We start from the raw sequence: 23,554 nt of genomic DNA, 5'->3' as shown, positions 1-23,554 counted from the left end.
GTTACCTAGTTTGGGTAATGAAATGTCTGCAAGAAAACAAGTAAGCTCAGAGAGCACCAAGGACCTCTAGTTCAGTCAGTCACCAGGAGTCAAAACAAAAGGAGAGGAGAGGAGAGGAGGGGGGGGGGGAGAAGCTGGAATTGGGTATGTCTAGTTTAATGAAGAGAAGGACGAGGCGGGACATGATAGCAGTGTTCCAATATCTCAGGGGCTGCCACAAAGAAGAGGGAGTCAAGCTATTCTCCAAAGCAACGGATGGAAACTAATCAAGGAGAGAAGCAACTTAGAACTAAGGAGAAACTTCCTGACAGTTAGAACAATTAACCAGTGGAACAACCTGCCTCCAGAAGTGGTGAATGCTCCAACACTGGAAGTTTTTAAGAAGAGACTGGATAGCCATTTGTCCGAAATGGTATAGGGTTTCCTGCCTGAGCAGGGGGTTGGACTCGATGACCTCCAAGGTCCCTTCCAACTTTATTATTATTATTATTATTATTATTATTATTATTATTATTATTATTATTATTATTATTATTATTATTATGAAAGGAAAAGAAGGGAAAGGAAAGGAAAGGAAAGGGAAGGAAAGGAAAGGAAAGGAAAGGAAAGGAAAAGGAGTTGTGACTAGGGATGTAAATTAAACTCGTTATAGATTTCTCTGACACTGAATTTCATTAGACTAAAAAAAATCAGGAGTCTCGTAGCATTTTTTTCTAACAATACATTTTATTAAAAGGCATAAGCTTTCATGAGCAGCAGCTTACTTCATCAGAGTTGGCAGGAGTGCTTCATCTCTAAATTTCAGCTAGCTCTAGCAGCTAAAATGACATTAACAGAGGCAGAAATAAAGTCCAATGTATAAATAAAGTCCAATAGAAACTTTGCAACCATACTAAAATAAAATAAAATAAAATGGCAAGTTTGCCGTAATAGTTAATTTACGGCATCTAGATCTTTGCCTTGATCTGTCCATAAATAAGACCAACCTAAAATACAATCAAAGTCAGTTTGCTTCACGTCAAAACTTGAGATTGGCTCATATCCATGATACATTCCAAATGTGTTCTTCCTCTCCAGGAGAGAATTTTAAGGACAATTAACTATTTTTCAAACATATGAAAGGCTTATATATTTAATTCCTTTGCATGCTGCTCATATATCTGAGGGAGATGGGCAGATCAAAATGTGAAAAATAAGCAAATAAATAAAATATCTGTATATGAAAATTTGCTATAGTTCCCATTTTTTGGTTCTAATCTGAGTTCAAGTTCAGAATAGAATAGAATAGAATAGAATAGAATAGAATAGAATAGAATAGAATAGCTTTATTGGCCAAGTGTGATTAGACACACAAGGAATTTGTTTCCAATGCATAAGCTCTTGATGTACATACAAAACAATAAAGTAATATTAATCATAATAACAAAGGATAATAATCATAATAATGATACTAATAGAGAAGGCAATGAAACAGATGAGATGGATAAAAGTAATATAGTCATACTATATAGATTTTATTATAGATTTTAAAGAAACACGTGCACTGTAGCCCCCAACCCCCTTTACTCCTATTTGAATATTGTTTATAATGTAAATACAGCTCAGAAGATCCCCATGAGTTCTCCTGGTGCCTGAAGTTCTTATTCCACTGGGAATGTTGTGTGAAGTGGTGGGATTCAGTGGGGAGAAGAACAAGATGAAACCCAAGAGAGAAGATTTCATTGAAAATATTCCGAGAAAGTTGAAATGATCTATTCCCATCCATCCATCTCATTATCTGTAATTGCCCCCTAACCAATAAATGTGTGCTTCTTTTTAACTAGCTGTATGTTTTCATTTTTCTACCTCTCAACAGAAGCAAGGGGAGATGTCACAGGCACTTTGTGCTTCCTTTTAATCTCTACTTTTTTATTTTGTGTTTGTTTTGCTTTTCAAAGAAAGTGAGCAACTGGTTTGACAGAAGTACAAGCAAGACACCTCTGAGATGCTAGCCATCCAAATTAAATATGATGGTTAACAAAATAATAAGACAAAACATCATTTACTACACTGATATACTCCCACAGATTTTGCTTTTTGTAATATTTAACATAGCACTTGTTCCTAGTATTTGCAAGTGCATTGCAAACAGAAAGTGTTTTTGAACTAAGCTTACAGAAAAAAAGAAGATGCAATTTTGAGGAACCTTTATTATTATTATTATTATTATTATTTTTAAAAAATGGGGAAACAAGATGAACCACAGTTGAATGGTTCTGCCAGGAGGACCCAACAATCTGAAAGCATGCTTTCTTAGCATTAGTGAGTTTATAAAATTTTATTAAACCTCATTAGGGAGTCACCAATTCCCAGAATTCCTTCTTAGAACATTTTGTTTCATTTTTACTTAGTGTTGTCTCCAGGTTATATTTAGCATACTATCACCACAGATCAGTGCCACTGCTCATCTCCTTGACATCTCTTTCAGGGCAACTCTCCACCACTACCCGGAAGAAGCAAACAGGGTGAGCTCCCAGCATTTAGAAAGACAGACAGATAGACAGACAGATAGACACCGATGTATAGTTAATGAATACAACACAACATCTGTTGTGCTTCTAACACTATCAAGTGCAGCACACCAATGCACCTGTTATAGCTATGGGGGAATCTTTTAGCTTTATCATCTGCATTTATAGCAGGAGGAAATGCTACAAAAATAGAAATATAGTGCTGTATTTGCATGAAAACCAAAAAGCCATTTCAGGTTTTCTTTTCTTTTCTTTCTTTTCTTTTCTTAAGGGGGAGGACTAGTATTGCATAACACCTCAGCAGCTGTGGATATTTTAAAATATAAAGTTTGGGCGATTATTTATACCTATGCAATTGTGTAGTGATAGTGATAAGGATGCATTGAAAATCTGAAGAATTGAGGAAGATGTAAGTGTAACTCAATAATGAATGAACCTATCTTTTAAAATGGTTAAAAGGAGCTTTTACTAAGTTGAAAACACAGTATCAATGGAAGAGTTAGGTAAATTTTGGGAGGGGACTATTTGCTTTTTTCGTGTGCTATACACAGATATATGTATACATTAGGGACAAAATAGTGCTGGTGTACAGACAGCAACAATAAAAAAGGAGAAGAAACAGTAATTCCTGACAATTAGAAGTGGATCACACAGGTAGTTCTCATTTAGTGAGCACAATTGGGGCTGGCAATTTGGTCATTAAGCAAAGTAGTGAAAATGTGACTTGTATATAGATTGGATTTCAGCATACATTAATATCACATATGCTGATTACATGAACGATTACTATTATAGTTTTAAGGAACTAATTCACTACATACAGTTTTCATTTTGAGCCAGGGCCCAGTATCTGGCAGGGCTTTAATTGTCTTGTACTATATTTCCTGAAATCTGCCTATCTTAGGAAGAAGTCTCAATTGCCATCTAAGGCAGAAATATTAAAGATAGGAACCAAGGAGCTACACTTCTAATGAACTATAGCTCCACCCTCCAGAAGTTGATTGATTTAAATGATGTATGGCCACCCATCTCACAATGCTGACTGTATTGTGGCATGGAAGGATAAAAACATGATCCACAGCATACAACCCAAAGATAAAAACCATCTTAAAAATCAGATCAATAGCAGCAGAGCTCACATAACCTTCTGACTCAAATGCCTGAGGAAATAGCCAGGTCTTCAGCATCTTATGAAAGGTTAACAGGGTCAGGGTCATCTGGATCTTCAAGGGGATGCTGTTCCATCCCTATGGAATCTACTACAGAGAAGGATAATGATGGGGTCCAGCAGATAGCGTTGTTTAACTCAGAACATGCCTATTCTGAAGAAAGTGGTGGGATGGGCAAAAACTATTATCAACAGGTGGTCCCACAAGTACTCTTTCCCTGTCCCTTACAGGGCTTTATAGGTAATAACTAGCACTTTCAATTGTGCCCAGAACTCAAGCCAATTGTCAACACTGCTAACAATGTTCTTGCTTTGACAATATATGAAGATGCAGCCATTTTCTCTTTAACCTGTGTGTTACTTTTAGAGTTAGAATTAGATGATGCTGGGGGGGGGGGACGGGGAAAAATGTGTATGGGAATTAGTTAGACATAACAACATCGCAGTAGTGTATTCTTCAAGGTTATTTGAAATAAGAGATGATAAGAAATGGCGGGTGAGAGAACTGGAAGGAAGATTTGCATTTCAAACTAATTGGAGAATATGATTTATGACTGTTAATTGGAGGAGGGAATTGGGCTTTGATACTATGTGTTTAAGGGAGGGGAATTCAGATTTTGGCTTTGACCCATGTACGTGCTGATACCATGCTACATGAATAAAGATTCTTTAAGTTAAACAATGCCTCGAAGTTCTTTGAAGAGTATCATCTGTCGGAACCATGACACCAATTTTATTTATGTAGTTTATTTATATCTCATTTTTATTATTTTTACAAATAACAAATAACTCAATGGGACGAATATATCCAACAGACTTCCTCCTGCTATTTTCCCCACAACAATAACCCTGTGAAGTGAGTTGGGCTGACAGAGAGAGAGTGACTGTCTCATTGTCATCCAGCTGGCTTTCATGGCTAAGGTGGGATTTGAACTCATGATCTCTTGCTTTCTAGCCTGGTGCCTTAACCACTAGACCTGTGGTGGCAAACCTATGGCACGCGTGCCACAGGTGGTACGCAGACCATCTCTGTGGGCACGCGCACCGTCGCCCCAGTCCTAGGCCTTCAGCTGGGTTTTATAAAACCTTTTCACTTTAGGCCTCTGCCGCTGTGTGCAAAAAAAAAAAAAAAGGTTCAATCAATCAATCAATTTCAACTTCTCAGGGGAAAAAAAGATCTCGCAAAGTTGGAATTGATTGATTGAACTTTTTAGTCCCACCCAGTCTGCTGTTACCACCGCAGCCATGCCCACCCAATGGACCACGCCCACCCGGCACCTGATGATACATAAGTGGGTTTTGGGTTGCAGTTTGGACACTCGGTCTCTAAAAGATTCGCCATCACTGCACTAGACCAAACTGGCTCTAAGACAACTTGCAAAGCTGTGGTATTAAATTAACATTAAACTCCATTTGAGAATCTATCTCTTCTTTCAAAGATTCTATAAGTGAAAAATAGATTAGCGCAGTATGAAGCAATTTTGAAGTGGACTTATAATGAAGGAAAATAAACACTATTTCAGTATTTGTTCCTAACTGAATACTTCCATAGAAGAGATCCTTTTGAATTATTGTGATATGACAAATGAAGGAACAAGAACCAGGTCTTCATTATAATCTGGACACTGTATGAATATAATTCTAATATAAAGCAACCACAAATATTTATAATTACAGTTTAATCCTTCTCAAGCATTAGTTCTTACAGCAGCCTGCAAGCCACTGAATCTAACAGCTGTCCTCTCCTTTTCTTGTTGTCTCATCAAGTGAAATATATGGGTGACCTTATTAGGTTCAGAAGCTAAACAGAATCAGACCTGGTTAGTATTTGGAGAGGGAAATTCCAGGGTTGTTGATTAATCTGAGAAGTAGAAAAACATTCTGAAAGAGTATACTTCTGCATTGCATGAATATGTCTGTGAAATCATCTGGAGTCAAACTTCACTCAATGTAGCCTTTATGTTACTTTTCACTAGTGGAATCTGAAGTGCTATCCACGAATACAATGAACAAATAAGAAATACAAAGGCCAGTAACTTGCATTGGTGAATGGACTACTTATTTGTAGCTGTTTTAAAATCCCTCAAGTTAACATTGTATTGCCGAGCTTGGGCCAAAGCATATTTTGCTTACTCTTTCTCATTTTAGTAGATTTATTGTTATTGTTATTATCTTTTACAACATGAGCACATGTAAGAATGGCAGTAAGATCAAAAATGAAAGATGAACATGCAAGATGAAGGGGAAAGATATGCTAACGGAAGGAAAAGTTGTTATTCAGGGTTTGACACCTTTTTCGTCAGTACGATAATTAGTCAAGAATAACTGCATAGAAACAACTATGCAAATATGGAATAAATTATTTATGAAGTGGTAGGCATTTATTATCGTAATTTAAGTGCCATTAGGATGTGTACATCGAACTACCAATTGCAATTAATGAATACATTAAGGCCCCTCCAACAGGCAAATCCCAATCTCATTTTCTGCAAGGGGGTATTTTTCAGTTCTGAATTCATCATTACTAATATTTGCAATGCTTATTCATGGTTTCAATATTTTTAGGAGAAGTATAATTCTGTATATACTGCTGTCGGGATTTTTTTTTTTTTTTAAAAAGAAGGCGACAATCCTAACCCTCAAAATACTACAGTTCTGGATCTGGTTATTGCATACTAGAAAAATGTAAGTCTGAAGGGGACCCACTGGGCTGTTAATCTGGGCCCTGAGTGCTGCAGTTTCAGAGCAAAGAAACATAGCCCAGGGTTCCTGCCTTGATGAGTTGTATGATTCTAGTTAAGGACTGTTATATTCTACTGATAATTCTATTCTAATGACTGTTGTAAGAAAGTCGCTGATTCAGAAAAGTAATGGGTCAACACTAGAGAGAGAATTTTAAATGTAAACAGACAAATTCCATGCAGTGCCCCCCTCCCCACATACATACATGTGTACACACACACATATAGAGTGACAGAGTCACAGAAAAGAGAGAGAGAGAGAATATGTGCATGTGTTTCAGTTGACATTTGGTGAAATCAAAATAGCAGGCACCAAATGTATTCTGAAATTGCAAAAGAAGGTTTTCTGTCCTAAGGGACAGTTGATCCTCTTAGTCTTTAGTCTTTAGTGAAAGACACTTGTCTCGAGAGATGTTTAAGTAATCACACACCTCAGGGCTCAGGTGTAATGCAGTTTGGAAACAGCATTGCTTCAGCTTTCGAAGTAGCATGGATCTGAAGTGTGCATAAACCTTTATAAATAATGACATGCTCAAAGACAATGAGAATAGCACAAAGAGACACAAATGAGAAAGATAGAGGCAGCATGACAAAAGCAGAAGGTTTATTATTTGCACAAAGACAGAGATGCTAATACGGACAGAATGTGGTAAAAGAACACAGGTGTACAGATTTATGAATTTGGAGGATGGACTTGATAATCAAGGTGTTAGGAGTCATTTCCATGATTGCAGGAGTTAATGGGTTTAGCGGCATGAATGAAGGGAATAAGATTTTTAAATTTTTTTATATGGTTTTTATGTTTTTAGTTGTAAATTCTTCAGAGTCACTCTGAGAGTGAGGTGATATCTAAATATTGTGAACAAATAAACAAACATGAAGGAATGGCTGTTAATGATTTTAATGACATATTCTAAATACACATTTGCACCTGAGTATCTAATTCCACAATCTCAAAAAGGAGGGATATATATATATATATATACCTTGCCTATTCTGCAGAATAACCACATTCGAAAATGTTTTCATTTTCATATTGTAGAAGATATCTTTGAGACCAATCATTCTTACAAATTCTGTAGTTCTTCCATATTCCAAACCTATAAAATAATTTATTATTGCAACATCATTTGTGTTGCTTAGATATTTTCTACTTTTTTTTCTTTTTGGCAAGACACCCAAAAGGTTTATGTACAGCAATCAGAACTGTCCATTATAATATAATATTAGTAAAGCATTTTTCTTCTATGTCACTCAACTCAGTACTACAGCCATTTTCAGTATGAAACAAAGGAAAAGTATTTATTCAGACTATTCCATATCAGAATAAAAGCCCTTTTAAAAATATAGGTAGCCATACATTAATTTTTGCTTTGGAGCACATGGTTAATGAACTGAACATTAAGTTAATTCTTTCTGCATTCATTCTATGTCATTATCAATTCACTTTCCAAATAAGATGATAATGTTAGATACCATCCATCCATCCATCCATCCATCCATCCATCCATCCATCCATCCATCCATGGAGGTGAAAGGACACCTAGAGTTTTGATGACAAAACCAGTGAGTGAATAAGGGCTGAACCTCAATACAAGCCCAAATTTGGGTCTACACTGGGGTGCTAAAGATGGTGAAGCAGCAATACAGTAATTGAGTGAGACAGGCTCGTATTAAATCTTAGTGAGACAAAGCAACTGTTTATTCACAAATCATCTGAACCTAGGGTGACTCCATTACTAGGACAATCTGGAAGAAGCACTTTTTTTGAAGTGGATGCTTTAAATTCATAGGAGCATCCAAGTATATCAATGATGTCACTATGATCTGAATTCAGTGTGTAATTTAAAATGTAATTGGGGAGCATATTAACTTGATCATTACGTTTGAATCAATCTGTAAAAATAATTATGATTTTAGCTGCAACTAAACTAAGCTAACTGCTCTCAGTGACATCACTCTAACAAATGTCTGGACTGCAGGAAGATAGAGTAGTTTTAAAAGTATTGAAACACACATGACTTCCATCCAACCAGACATTACATGCATGCACACACATGTGCACAAATTAAGACACTTAAGACCAGTGATAACATTTTGAAAGTCAGAAATACAAGTTGGTGATTTCAAAGTATTGGAAGAAAGTGACCACATTAAAAAAAAAAGAAAGGGAATAGCATCTTGATGCTGAATCTGCAAAATCTAAAGGAAATCAAAGCAAATCTAAATTGGATTTAATGTAAGTAAACTTAAATCAAAATTAAATTCGAACTGATAATATGGTTAATCCCTATTCCTGACACAATTTTCCCTTTCTGTCATATTAAAATCTCAGTTTGGCAGCAACATTTGGAAGGGCTCCAGATACAATTTTCAATGCATTGGGGGCCCTCTATATAACTCTGAGGCTGCAGGCTGCATCCCCTGTTTTAAAGTCAAAAGAGGTTTGTTTTCGCATCTTACAATGTTAAGGGAGGAGAGGGGATAAAAACCAGACTACTGAACAAATCCAAACTAGAAGACATTATCACCAAGTGAAAATGGAGATCTGTTTTTGCAACCTTTTCCTGTCTTCTCTGTTACTTAGAAGTATCGAGTATCACAAATCTGTCTCACAGCCTCTGGATTTACCATTGCAATAATAACTCCAAATCATTGCAAGGACGGACTTTACATCAATCTGAAATATTGCAAAACATGGTTAGGAGTGTTGGATTTGTTGTTATTTTTACTTTCACTTTGGGCAAGATATCCTCCCCTGTGTTTTGATGACTTTTAAAGTACTACTGGATGGATTTTGCTGCTAATCATCTGGATCGCCCCATTCCACAGCTGGGTCATCATCCATGCGCAGAATGAGATAAGAAAGTAGCTGAAAAAGATTCTGCCACAACAAGAGAGTGACATAAAAGGAGATGTCGCTTACATCTATCTCACAGCGATCACCAGCATAATTCACATCACAGATGCAGTAAAATTTGTTGTTCTGGTTCTGGCAGAGGCCCTCATTGAGGCATGGATTAGAGTTGCATTCATTGATATCCACTTCACATCTGCAAAGCAAACATTAGATTAGTATTTAGACCAGCTGTTCTAAGAGAAAGTGAAGGGGAAGAAATTTGTCTTTGTTTTCAGGGGCTCTGAAATGGTTTAAGCCACCTTTTCTCAACCAGATTTCTTCCAGATTTACTGGACGTCACCTTCCATTATCTCCAGTCATCAAGGTCCATGGCTGGGTATTATGGATATCTGAAATATAAAACATCTCACTGCAGAAAGTGAGTTAAACAATGTTGATCTTCTTTGGAGGTCAAGATTAATGGTTTCCATAAATGAGACTCATGCTCTCCTTTTTAAAAGTTGCATTTTAATGAAAGGAAACTGAAGTGGGAGGAGAGAAGGACAAAAGAGATAGGAAAAAATTCAGAAAAGAGAAACAGACATTAATAATAAAAGCTAATGGGTTGTCCTTCCTATATTGCTTGTTGGAATTATGGGGGGGATTGCATATTTGAGAATGTTGAAGATGACAGTGATATGAAGGAATATTTAACATGAATTAGATATACTGTACATGATTACAATGTAAATTCAAATAAAAGCATTTATATGACATTATTGCTCTGCTTTTTGTAAAAATAATAGCAACTATAAAAAGAAAATTGGAGTGTCTGTTAGTTTATGCTCTCTGGTTACACAGAACACAGATGAGATCTAGTAAGTATTGATAATGCTGTGGAAAATTTTGTAATTTCAGATATACAGGACTTCTTTGGTGTGAAGTGTTGTAACAAGAGTTTCAAGATAGCAAACACTTTGAGAATCTTAAACATAACTGTGAAAATATTAAAATATAAATCAAGGTTTAATTCACATACTGTATCTATAGCAAATTAGAGAAAAAAAATTAAAATGTCAATCTGACTTAAATATATTATATTTTTTTCAGACCACACAACCTAAAAAAGACTCTGGGCAGTTTGCAATATTTAAAATAAACATTTCAGAATTGGTTTGGAATATGTGTTCAGTTGGAATAATCCCAAAATATACAGGTACCCTTATTACATTCAAGAATATAGAAAGTGATATACAGTGCTATGTATTAGTTACTGGAAAACTAAAACTTCTTGCCCTACTAGTATGGTTGAAAATATAAAGATTTTAATTTCTTTAATTATAGTAATTAGGTTTTTAGCAGAAGATGCATATTCTTCTTGTTATAAACCTCTGAGAAGGAAAAAATGCACCATTGTTTTTTTGAATATTCTTAATTCATCCTTAACTCTACAATGGCTGGTATTTAATGTTTTCTTTGGGTATTTGGGTTATATAGTGCATCATGGCTGTGAGTGCCAAATTTTGTCTCCATTGATAGCCAGAAATATTTCATGTCGTTCATCATTCATATTTCACATTAAACATTAATGCAGATGTGTGCAGTTCACTTTCTTTTCTTTTTTTTAACAAAGAAGTGATTCAGATACGAACAGGGGATTAGGCTGTGAACATAAGTTTTTTTATTCTACTATAAGGTGGACATTGGTTACACCAGCCTTCCCCAATCTAGGTTCTCTTTATATTTGTGGACTCCAACTACTAGAATTCTTAGTTACATTGAAATTTTGAGAGTTGAGTCCTTGTAACTGGAGAGAACGAAGATGGGTTGCAAGCAAGTATTTACAGGATGAATTCCATAAATTACAGACGTTTTGAAACTAACAATGTAAGATTTGGGGAATCTTGTTCACTGTGTAAATGCAGTGTGTATGGAACTAAAGTGAATAGGAAGCCATTAGATGAAGGAGATCATGATTTGTGCTACATGTAGGGTTTATCTACACATGCAGAGAAACCATGTGGTATAGCCTCCCTGAGATGGGCTTGATCACAAAATGTGCCAACCTTTGTGAAGTTACAGCATTTTGTAACTGATGTAATCTCATTCATGAACTGAGTTTCTTCTTGCCAATAATTTTATTTTTTTTAAAAAATGACCCCACCTTATATAAACCAGCTTTTTAATGCGAAACCCTCACGTTGGAATAAGTCCTTCAAAACACATTCACGTGGGTTCTGTGTTGTTTTTGTCACTGCTTCTGCAATTGAATTAATAGCAAGATGATACGCTACAGCAGTAGACAAAACCTAATATTTCTCCCAAGCCCAGTGTTTGTTGAATTAGATTGTAATAATAACAACTAACCAGTGCTTTTTTTCTAAAAAAAAAAAAAAGGTGCCGGAACTCACACATGTCATACAATTTGCCTTGCCTACCCTATAAGGTTCCATCCAAAAAAAGGTGCCGGAACTCCGTTCTGGGTGTTCTATGAGAAAAAAAGCCCTGCAAGTAACATATGGCATTGTGCAGTTGGATGAAAAAAATTATAGATCCATTCTCAAATCAAACATGATACATCGAAAGATCTTACTGTAGCCCTGCAAAGCCTGCGAGGCACATGCACTCTAAGCGTCCTTCAAACTCAGTACAGTTGCCATAATTGTAACAGGTGATATTTCTGTTCTCATTCCCACACAGTGTTGAAGGCATTCGTATGTGCCTATAATGGAGAAAAAAAAACCAAGTCTGTAATAATGTCCCAATATTCTTTCAAGGCTAATCTATTTTTAATATATTAAAACCTGATATCAAATCTACCGAGTCGTCTCTTGGATTCATATAAGACTAAATAGAGGGATTACTTCCAAGTAATCAGATACCAAATACATAAATAGGAGAACTCTTGGGATCTTGGGCACCTCTTTTCCTAGGGTGGGAGAGGTCAGTTGGAAGAAAAACTAACCCAAATAAAGGGAGTGGCTATTTTTAGGAAGTAAATTAATGCATCTTCTTTTTAGGCTTTCATGGAAGACTGAAAAAAAAATTGGGTCGCTTAAAATGAAGAGCAGAGAGGTGTGGATCTGATGCATTTCTTCTGAATCAGTTCTAAGCATGACCATTCCTGGTATTTCTATAGTTAAGAAAGATGTCATTGATGGCTATCTTGACAAAATTATAATGCTGGTTTTTGTTGTTTTTTTGTAACAATGGTTTACCACTACATTCTTCCAAAAAGCTAGTCCAATTTCCTCAGCCTAATCTTCAGCTCTGGAATTCTTTAATGGTCTCTTATCTAATGTGCTTTAAAATCTCTTTCAACCTTCCCTGAATTCCAAAATACTCATTTTCCCTATTGTTTCTACTGTATATTCCAAAGACTGTACATCCAAATAAATAAATAAATCTGTCTTCCCACATTTCCCAAATGTTGGGTGTGTGTGTGTGTCATATTTATGAGCTCCTTGCATAAGTATTCTCACAATAGGAGGAAAAATACTGCATGGAATAATTCCAACCCCCATCACCCATTTTTTCTGATATATTGATTTAAGATTATTCTTTAGATAGCATATCTAATTGTTGGACGTACCTAGAAGTTACCTGCCAAGACAGATTTATTTATTTTATTTAAGAAAATTTATATGGCCACTCAGCTCACTCTCAAAGACAAGGATATCCCCCAAAATGAGGATATCGGTAAAAAATTTGGAGGCACAAAATAATTTGTATAAATTACACAAAATCCCAATAGCATAAACAAACCCAAGTCACTAAACAAAGAAAATGAAAAAACAGATCAGAATTATATTTTTTGAAAAGTTTTAAATAGCTGTTTGCATTTTAGTTAATGCATTAAATGTAATATTAAGTCTCAATGGCTGTTTGTTTGTCAGTGAAGAGCCCTTTGATGGTGGGGACTATTTTGAGTTCTGGAGTCTCAAGGTGGATACTTATTTCTTTCCTCTTCTCCCCATTTTTGTCTATTTCCCCATGCCAAATGGCGCATATGAACGGTAGTTATTATGGGTATGTGAAAGGTAGAAAGAGGGGAAAAGTTAGGAGCGATTCCTGCTTCTAACATTAAAAGCCTTTACTACTTCTTTTCTTTGAGCAAGTGCTGACTCTTGGCGACTGCCTGGACAGGTCCCTGCACTTTCAGAAGTGGTTGGCCATTGCCTCCTTCCTAGAGCTGAGAGTGACTAACCCAAAATTACCAAGCAGGCTTTGTGTCTCAAGATAAGACTAGGACAATTTCCCAGTTCCTGATCTCATGCCTTAACCACTAGATCAAGCTGGATCTCTAGCTACTCATAGTGGATGAATATTTTAATCAAAACTTTGTTGCCATACCTGCAAAATCTTCCAGTGAAATTGCCAGTGCATAGGCATGAATAACCATTAATTCCATCTACACAAGTGGCACCATTTCCACAGAGGTGTCCAAAACAGTCATCTATGTCTTCTTCACACCTTGTTCCTCTGTATCCAGGATTGCATACACACTTATAAGCTGATATTCCATCACTGCAATTTCCATGGAGACAAGGGTTTGAGGAGCACTCATCAACACTGAGTTCACACTGAGAACCAGTCCATCCCCTGGCACATGAGCAGCGAAAATAGCTGTAAAAATCTTCACACATCCCGCCATTCAAGCAAGGATTTAAGCTGCATGCATCCAACTTAAGGCAACCAGTGACAACAGAATTGGCAGAGATCTTGAGAAACTGTTCTTCTTGAGGTTTTTTAGTATTGTCAAAGTAAGAGAGATGAATTCCACCAATCTCCACAGTGCTCATGCACCCTCTCAGTCCATTTTTATTATCAAAAGCTTTGTCAGCCAGATAGACATCTGTGTCTTCTCTCAGGAAGTTAAGGTTTCCAGTGGCAACAGAACTTGTTGCATGTTCTCTCTCATCATTTATATCAATGCGCCATCTTGATGACTGAGACAGTGGCTCTGTCATAGAGTAGGTGACCTTGTGCCACTTCCCATCATTCACTGATAGGGAACTAGCCAGGCTCAATGTAAAAAAAATATTACCACTTTGCAGCTGGAACAACAATTTGGTATTCTGAATACTGATAGAGAAGAACTCTGGCTCCTTCTCAGCATAAAGTAGTATCACATCTGAGTTTCGAGTCCGAAAACCAAAGGTTATATTAGTGAGGTCTCTCCTGATCTTCCCATTGCTTCTATAAAAGATGGCACTACTTCTGCCATTAAAAATGGCATTGGAGATACCTGAGCAGAGATGGAAAAAATCAATTTACTGCATAAGACTAGTGTTATCATCTCTGTACATTCATGAGAAAATCCACTTTGGTTTCCACATGGTATAAAACTGAAAGTACTTGGCAATAAAAAAGTACACTAGTGATGTGAATCTTAAGAGTTAGAGAATGGGTTATGTGCTCCCTATTATCTAAAATATTGATATTCCATACTTATTATTACTCCCGTAATTGTCCTGACTTTGTAACGATTGGTGTGATTATAAAGCTGAAAAATTTATTGAAACTTTAAGAAATCTGCAATTAATTAGTATGAAAATACACATCTGAAATAATTTGCCAAAAGAGAAGAAGAGGAGGATATTTGAGGTCAGTATAAAGGTTTAACCTTATCTCACTGTATCCTCAAATAGAAGGACAGTGATACTGAATTAGCACCGTGCTGTTTTTAGAACTATCTTAGCTCCAGCTAAAAGATCTGGGTTACAAAACTATAGATAATCACAACATTACAACAAAGAATTGGGTTTTTCTGGATTGCTTTGCTACCACATAACTGTTGACCCACTTTTATCAGTCCACATATAATAGTACTACCTTGAATAAATGTCTGAAAAGTCAAAGGGCAATGTTCTGATAACTAAGCATTGCTCTTTCCCTTTCTCCCTCTTAATGATGCAAGTAGAGTGATGCAATTAGATAGTTGAAAATTAAGTGCTTTCTGAGAAAGACGAGTTGGCCTTGGTCATTCTGCTTAGCAGGGTCATGGATTCCTATTCTGTCCTGATGGCCCTACTCTACATGATTTTATGGCCTTCAGATCATAGTGGTGCTAAGGATATTTGGCAGTTGATGAGAAAAAAGAATCTCTATAAAATGAATCATTCCCTTCTTTCTCCATCTTTACTCCTTCAAAATATAGAATACACATAAAGTAGGTAGATATGCCTCTACTAGCAGATCATTTCAGATTTGTGGCAGCAGGAATGTCTGACTCCTGATCATTTAACACAGTAACAGTAATGTCCTAAATTATATTGCTAAAATAAGGAAAAATTGGCCAATTACAAATTCTCTGTTGTCACATTTGTGTATTTTTCACCTATTTTGGTGAATCTGAGGGTATAAAAAAATAGCAGATCTCTGAAACCATAATCTTGCCTTGGAGAGGAGGATCAGAATGTAATGTCTATTCATGCCACTTTCTCCTGTCCCCTATCTTACCGTGCAAATGTGCATTTCTATACACTACACAAACCTACTGACTCCCTGCAATTTTTTTCTTAATGTGTTTCTACAGAATGCCATCCACCATCCACTGGAGCTCCTATTGTTTTTAAGGATTTACTATTACTTACAGAATAATAGAACTATACATAATTAAGGGTTTTTCATGAAACAGCAAGTATGGCGAAATTTGACACTGAAATTTCCACCAGAAGCATTCACATAAGTTCCTCTGTGTGTCAAAAACAAAGCAAAACCATCAGATGAGGGAGCCTTGCTGATCATCCCCATTTCTTCTGATGAATTGCACATTATCTCTGGAACCATGATGCCTAACCCAGGGCCTCGGTAGGCACTCCTATTAAACCCCTCTATTCCGGGCCCTTTTGCATTTTTGGACTTTGGGGCGAAATGTATAGTTTTAAGGTACCTGCCTCCCAAACTGGACTGAACTGTGCTTTCTTTTGGAGTATATGATCCTTAGCATCCCATACAAAGCCTTGTGCAGTCCATCAGCTGATTTAAGTTGCCTATTTGTAGTCTTTGTTTTTTTAAATTATTGGTCATGCTCACCTTGGTTCTTATTATTGGCTCGTGATAGCAAAAGAAGTGGATCGTGCAAAAGGGAATACAAATAATGGGCTAAGCGGAAATACTTGCATTCAAATCCTTGATACACCGGCAGGCATTGGGCTTCAGAAGGGCAAGGACTGAGGTCACACCATTTTACTTCTTCACAAGCTTTCCCAGCCATATTTGGTGGACAATTACAAGTGAAGTCATCCCAGATTGAATAGCAAACACCACCATTCTGGCATGGAGCAGACTAAAAAAGGAAAAAAAATGGAAATGAAAGGTGAGCAAAGTGTTCTGGTTTTCCAATTAGTTGAAAAGAGCACAGGAGAAGAAAGAATCTGCCTTTCTCCTGGCTTCCTCTCAAGCCACTAGTGGCAGTTAGTCTTGTTTTATTTTTCATAGATTTTAATCAGGGAGGGGTCAGATCTGGTCTTCTAGATGTTGAGTAACTTTATCATCGGGATGGCCAACGGATTAAAAGAAATTTTCCATCCAACATTTTGCAAGCCATACGTTATCCGTTTCTTTTACACAAAGCTTACAGTGGAGCTGGCAGCCATTCCAGCTTGCTAAGCAGGCAAACCCAATAAAGGGGTTTGCTGGCTTTAATCCATTGGTAAAATACTTGCTTCGAATGTCAAAACATTCTCAGTTAATTTCCTGACCTTACCAGCTAAAGTATCTTAGGTAGCAGAGTTAGTGAAGACTTCTGATTTCACCCTCAGCTGGGAAATAGACAGCAAGCAAGAAACTTTCAACTTCTCTGCCTTTTCAAACAGCCGGGCGGGGGGGGGGAGGGCTCCAGTTTTTATGAGAATAGCGGTACTGTGAGAAAGGAAGTTCAGTCTTCTGTGCCACTTTCTCCAGATCTAAATTAGATCCTAAAGCTGCTAGGATACCCACTTAGAAGTTGCTGTGGGGAACATAGGTAACATTTTGGGGCCTGAATTTCTTTGCCTGCTCTGGGCTAATAACTTTGGGGGAGAGAGAATTGATTAGACCACAAAAGCAAGGAGAGTGGAGGGAGGAGAAGAAATATTACCCTTTCTCTTACTGCTTCCCACAACGCAAAGTTCTCCACCCCCAGGAATGACTTTATTAATATTATCATTTTCAAATGAAAAAAAAATTAGAATCCCATGTCAATACAGACAATACTGGTAGGCATAATAACAGTTTTATTGTATAGAAAACAGCTCTAACCAGCCAATTGTTTGTTTGTTTGTTTTTCATCCTAATTGTAGAAATGCTTCTTCTTTGGGGATTTTTTGTCTTTGAACTGTGCCGACAAATTGAAGAGAAGGCAAACAGAAAACTAGTAAAACAAGAGCAAGATGTTTGAATACGTGTAATTTTAAAGTCTTGCTTTTATTTATTTATTTGTATTTTTGTACACTTTTGTTAACTTTCTTGTGCATTCAGCTGTACAGAAAAAGCAAGTTTCAGTTGAATGCCTGCCTGCATGGATGCATAATTAAATGGATGTAAAGGCTGAAGGAAAGCAAGGAGTCCAAGTGAAGGAGAGATAACTTCGGGATTCTCAAGACAGAGGCACTGTCAGGCTATAAAGTCGTGAAGAATGAATGAAAAGTAGATCCTGTCTACTTTTTAAAAATATATATTTTTATTACTGCTGCCTAGGGCTGGTTTCTGTTCACCACTTAATGACTCTGACATCAAGTAGCACCTGGATGTAAGCCCTCACAGAGCCAAAATTACGAATAGCATGCTTGTCAAAGGACTCCATTAATAGATTCAGGACATTCCCAGACCTACAGTTTCTCTCGTAATTTGAAGCAATCGAGAACTGTAGCTACTTCTGCAGGCCTAGAAATACTAAGAACCTTCTAGGAACACTAGGAAGCAATCTCATCCTCCAGCCGAATACTGGAAAAGCAACATTTAATCAGAATTGGGAGAATCTCCCAATTCTCTGAATTCTTGCAGCTCCTGGAACAACAAAAATCCTTTCCACCATTGCATATAAAAATAAAACAAATTACCAGCTCTTTTTTTTATTATCCATGTATTCAGGCTCCATTTGTCTGATTTCAATAAAAAAAGAAAAGAAACAAAAAGAAAGAAAGAAACAAAATCTTAATAGTTACTGTTAAGGGACCTGGATGCCATTCCTATTGCATTAAAATGCTTCTTTCAAGTTGTGAAGACAAATAATAGCCTGTCAGCATTTTTTTTTTGCTGCAACCACATGCTTTCCCCTGTAGTATTAACTATGGCTGCATCTTGTTCTTGAGGCTGGAAAGGTGGGGAGAAGCAAAAATGTCTATAAGTAGGGACCAGATCTCCTTCTGCATTACTGCAAATTCCTTAGGTTGGAGTCTCCTCAGTTGGCACTTGTGAGGGGAAGAAAAAAAAAAAACAAATAATGAGAAAGCACAACGTACCGGTGAGAACTAGCCCTAGCATTTGAAAGCAGCAGAAAGCAGAGAGGAACAGAAAGAGATTGGCTTAGACAAGGGTTAGACATGCTGTAGGTTCAGTTGTCATTCCTCTAGGCTCCATATGGTAAGGAGAAGTGAAAATGAATAAGAAATATCATCTTTTCCTAAAAAAAAACAACCTTTAGTGGTATAATTTAAAAGTGGAAAAAAGGGCAAACTCTTGAAGAGAAAAATCAGGCAAGCTTATAAGGAAATCATTAAAATGTTCCTAAATGTTTGAGATTTAAATGAATAGCTGCTTAATGTGAAACATACATTGTATAAACCCAGAATCCGCAACATAATATATTCCATAAGTCTGCATATTCCCTTGCATATAATTCATAGATAATAGTTTGTTTGTTTTTTTTAGGATACCATTTTTTATAAAGTGTTAAAAGTTGTGAGTTTTTTTGGTAAAAAAATCTAATCCATTTTTGGCTACTTTTATATTTCTTCAGCAATACAACATTCACTTCTTCTTTAACGTTTTATAAACCTTGATGCCAGGTTTAAAGCCTGTAACATGCCCCATGATTAGCTTGTTCTGTAAAATGTGGTTTTAAAGTAATTATGAAAATATTTTGGTTTGGGAACTACAGTGAGTTCAAGTTGCTCTTAATGAACAGCAGCTTTGCTTACTGGTTATCATTACAGTACTGAGAGATTTAAGAGTGTCCTTCCAGTCTAACAGTCATTTTGTGGTATCATTGCCCACAAACTGCAAAGCAGTTTGGCAACATCTGATCTTACCCACCTCTTTCACAGACAGCCTTGAGATATTCTTACTGTCGCATGTTGCTAAGGAATCCTACCAGGTCAAAGGGAAACTCTTTTTAATCATGGGAAGAACACGGATTCTTACCTTGCAGAGGTCATCTCCAATGCATCCTGCAACTACATTGATCAGGGTGCTCTTGCTGCTGACGGCATTCAGCGAAGTAGTGACAGGGTAAAATTCAAGTGGGTGGCTGCTCAGTCTTAAATCTTGAATACAACCTTTGAAATACCCTCCATTTAGAATGGTTTCTTGCTTGTCTGATAAACCACCGATGTAGAGAATATCCCTTCTCTGTATTTTTACGAAGGGTGTAGAAACGGAGCCCAAGTTTTTTGACGATTGGAACAAGTCCACCTTATCTGGCCCCATTTTTAAAGAAATGAAATAGAAATTTCCATCGTTCATAATCTGCATACTTAAAAATTTGTTGGAGTGTGGACCTGACATTGCAAGTTTCCCATCTTCTAGCCAGACCTTGAGAAATAGGGACGTGTTTCTTTCTAGACCAAATAAGAAGCCAAAAGGCTTGCGTGTTCGCACAAACATTGATATTGTGGCATTTTCATGACTTTCTTCTATAGAAAAAGCAGCATACCCAGTGGTTTCCTCCTGGCCAAATCTTCCTGGAATGTATTCTTGCTTTCGCATGAGAAAAAGAGAGAAAGTAATGACCTCTTTAATATAAAAATACTATTTGAGTATTAACATATCATAGATCAGCAATGCCCAGCACTGAATTTAAACTAAATATTTGACACTGATTATACTTTTAATGGTAAAATAAAAATGAGCTTCTCTACCTGATTTTAGAGTAGTGACCTGTTGAACTGGTTGGTATGTAGAGTTACTAAATTTGATTTAAAATACAATATATATATATCAGATTGGGGTTGATAGAGGCAAAATGGATTAATGAAATGGCTGAGTGACAGAATATTGAACAGTCGCTGGGTATTTTTCACTGATAAGTAATGCTAAATTTTCTTCCCGGTTTAGCACTCCTGGTACTATCAGATACATTTCCATCCAACTTGATATGAGAGGCAATTGTATTGCTATTGGCTCTCCTCAGATTTCCTAGTCTTTTTTTTTTTAAATTTTTATTAATTTTTTCAAATAAACATATGAACAAATAATACAAATATGGTGCATTTCATTAGAAAAATAAACACATAAAAAGCCTACTCAGTAAGTATTCAGAAATAATTGGCGGTCCCCCCCCCCCGCATCCACACTCCCTCCACCTTCCTACCTACTTCCCTCTTCCTTCCTCCCCCTCTTGACCACTTCCTCTCCTCTTTCCTCCTTCCCAACTATCCTACACATCCCATCACCTTCTTTTCCACCACCTCGGATGCAGTTTAGGGCTACTAGCCGATCATCTCCTCTTCTTAAAGACAAACATTTACATTACATTTATAAATACACCAATTTTTTTTTATAATTCTACCCCTTCATCCCCTTCCCCCCTCCCCCCCCGGACTTCCCAGAACTGAGTACAGGGATAAATACATAACATCCCAAGTCTAAATTAAGCTATCCATTCATAATACAAACAAAATTAACATACTTTAACTCTAACATACAATAATAAACTTAAAAATAATATATATATATATAAATTATATTAAATATATAGAAAATATTAAAAACAATATTTATTCAAAAGCTATATGATAATTAATCACTTCGTACTTTCTCTTCATTTAATCTATCCATCTTCTCCACACCGAAATAAATTTTTCTTGAGATTGATCCTTCAAGTATGCGGAAATTTTTGCCATTTCTGCAAAATATGACACCTTCAATCTCCAATCATCCATAGTCGGTAATACCTCTTTCTTCCAGTTTTGAGCAATCAATAATCTTGCTGCTGTTATACAATACAACATCAGATTCATTTCTTNTTACAGTATCCATATATTGTAGAGAATTTGATGCATTGTATTAAAAGATATCATATAACAAACCTTACTCCCTATGCATCCCAGGGAATTAGTGAAACGAGTATTATTACCCTGTGCTTTCTATAAAGATAGCCATGCTCACTATTTGTTGGATTTATTTATTTATTTATTTATTTATTTATTTATTTATTTATTTATTAAACTTCTACCCCGCCCTTCTCCTAGCGGACTCAGGGCGGCTTACAGCCATCTAAAAACAGGTACAAATACAAAATACTAAATTTAAAATGTAATTAAAATAGAATATTAAATTATTGGCCTTTTCTTTTTAAAATTATTTTAAAACCAAATTAAGATAACCCTTAGGCCAGTCCTGCTAGCTTAAATAGCCATGTCTTGAGGGCGCGGCGGAAGGAGGGGAGATCCAGAATCACCCGGATCTCTGGGGGTAGTTCGTTCCATAGGGTGGGGGCTCCAACCGAGAAGGCCCTCCCCCTGGGGGTCGCCAGCCGGCACTGTCTGGCTGACGGCACCCTGAGGAGACCCACTCTGTGGGAGCGTATCGGCCGATGAGAGGTAATCTGAGGCAGAAGGCGGTCTCGGAGATAACCCAATGAAATATATAGGAAGGCTGGATATATTTTGTATAAACTATCTTTTATCAAATAAGAATGACAATGATTGCTAGGTTTCGTCAAATACTATAGCAAGTAAGATCCAATAAGATATTTTTTTTATCAGATGAGGAATAGATAAGGAATAGTTAAACACAAGAATAGGTTAACAATTTATTTAAAATTGTAAAAATGGAGTGTTTATGTGCATGCTTATATTTTTATAGTTCTGACCAAGGGCTGAAATCACTCAATCAGTTTGGAAGTCAACTGGCCTCAATTGTTGGCCCAACTAAACATCAATCTGTTTAGTTCAAAGTTCAACAGTTCAAAGCAGAAAAATCAGCAAAATGGCCACTGAGTCTTTTTTGGTCTTCAGTTGAAATAGTTTTTGACTGCAAATGAATGTAGTACCTCGTTTCATTACAGTTCAATCACCTCATTTCCAGTTACATATCTTAGTGCCAGCATTCTCCTCTGACTTTCCCAATGACCCTTCTTTGAAACCCAAAGAGGAAAAAGGGAAAATGTGGAGTGACCCAAGTGGGTCTTCTCCAGCTGAGTGTCCCCGAGATCAGCCTCTAAGATGAAAAGCTGGAACTTGAAATAAAATAATAGACAACTCCACTCTGTTGACCAGTGCAGTGGCTTCGGATCATTTATCAATTACAGGAGCTAGTACTGTACTTCCCTGTAGCCACAGATGTTTGAAGAAAGCTTTGATGAATAGAGTTACCAAAATAGGTAACAACCTAGTGGGAATTTGGTTCAAGCCACAAAGCCCTGGGGTCCAAGGGAAATACAACTATTTACCGACCAGATATCTTGAAGCCCACTAGGACTGATCTGCTAAGGAAAAGTAGGTTGACAGTTTCACAATGCAGGACAGTCTTGACCTAGAAGGACTTTGAATTTATATCTACGATTTTGTGACAGAAATAGATATTAAGGATGAGTGCCAAACTCTCTTAATGTTGCTCATGGCTGAGTCATAGATTCTGTCCTTCAGTTCTTGGGTCGGAATGGGCATGTGGTCCCATAGGTATACTTCTTCGATTTTAACAACACAAGTAGAAATAGATCACTTTGAAAGACCCACAAATGTTTAGTTGGACCAACAATTGAGGCTAGTCCACTTTCTTCTTTCCATATTTTTTTCCTGCATATAACTTGGAGTTGCCATAATTCATATACAATTTGATATGACATAGGCCTGGACCCTAGGGACACTTGTCCCATCCCACTGTAGTAATATATTGTTTAGAGCAAATTATTCAAAACTTTTTAAAAACATGTAGTTTAGGGAAAGGCATAGTATAGTGAGAACTGGGTTCCACAAAAGGAATACTTGAATGAGAGCAAGAATTGTTAAAGTGCTAGCCTATTTTGTTGCCCAACTGCAACAAACATACATTCACTGTATTCTCATGTATACTGTAGCTCACAGCTACAAAATATTGAAGACTAATTAAAATTAAGTTCTGTAACACACTCATCTTTCATAGAACAAGG

The 23,554-nt window shown here is 36.7% G+C and overlaps 1 protein-coding gene across 1 annotated transcript in view; it reads right to left on the bottom strand.

Annotated features, from left to right (window-relative positions):
• CRB1 (crumbs cell polarity complex component 1) overlaps positions 1 to 23,554 on the bottom strand; it is a 114,218-nt gene that overhangs the window by 14,471 nt on the left and 76,193 nt on the right. The window contains 5 exon segments of the mRNA XM_029285172.1: positions 9,346 to 9,472; positions 11,852 to 11,980; positions 13,612 to 14,506; positions 16,384 to 16,549; positions 19,606 to 20,156. Of these exon segments, the coding sequence (XP_029141005.1) occupies positions 9,346 to 9,472; positions 11,852 to 11,980; positions 13,612 to 14,506; positions 16,384 to 16,549; positions 19,606 to 20,156 (1,868 nt within the window).

The sequence above is a fragment of the Protobothrops mucrosquamatus genome, unplaced genomic scaffold (assembly GCF_001527695.2).
Source record: "Protobothrops mucrosquamatus isolate PMUCROS unplaced genomic scaffold, P.Mucros_1.0 scaffold1365, whole genome shotgun sequence".
Taxonomy (NCBI): Eukaryota; Metazoa; Chordata; class Lepidosauria; order Squamata; family Viperidae; genus Protobothrops; species Protobothrops mucrosquamatus.
This window is presented reverse-complemented; position numbering and strand designations above follow the sequence as displayed.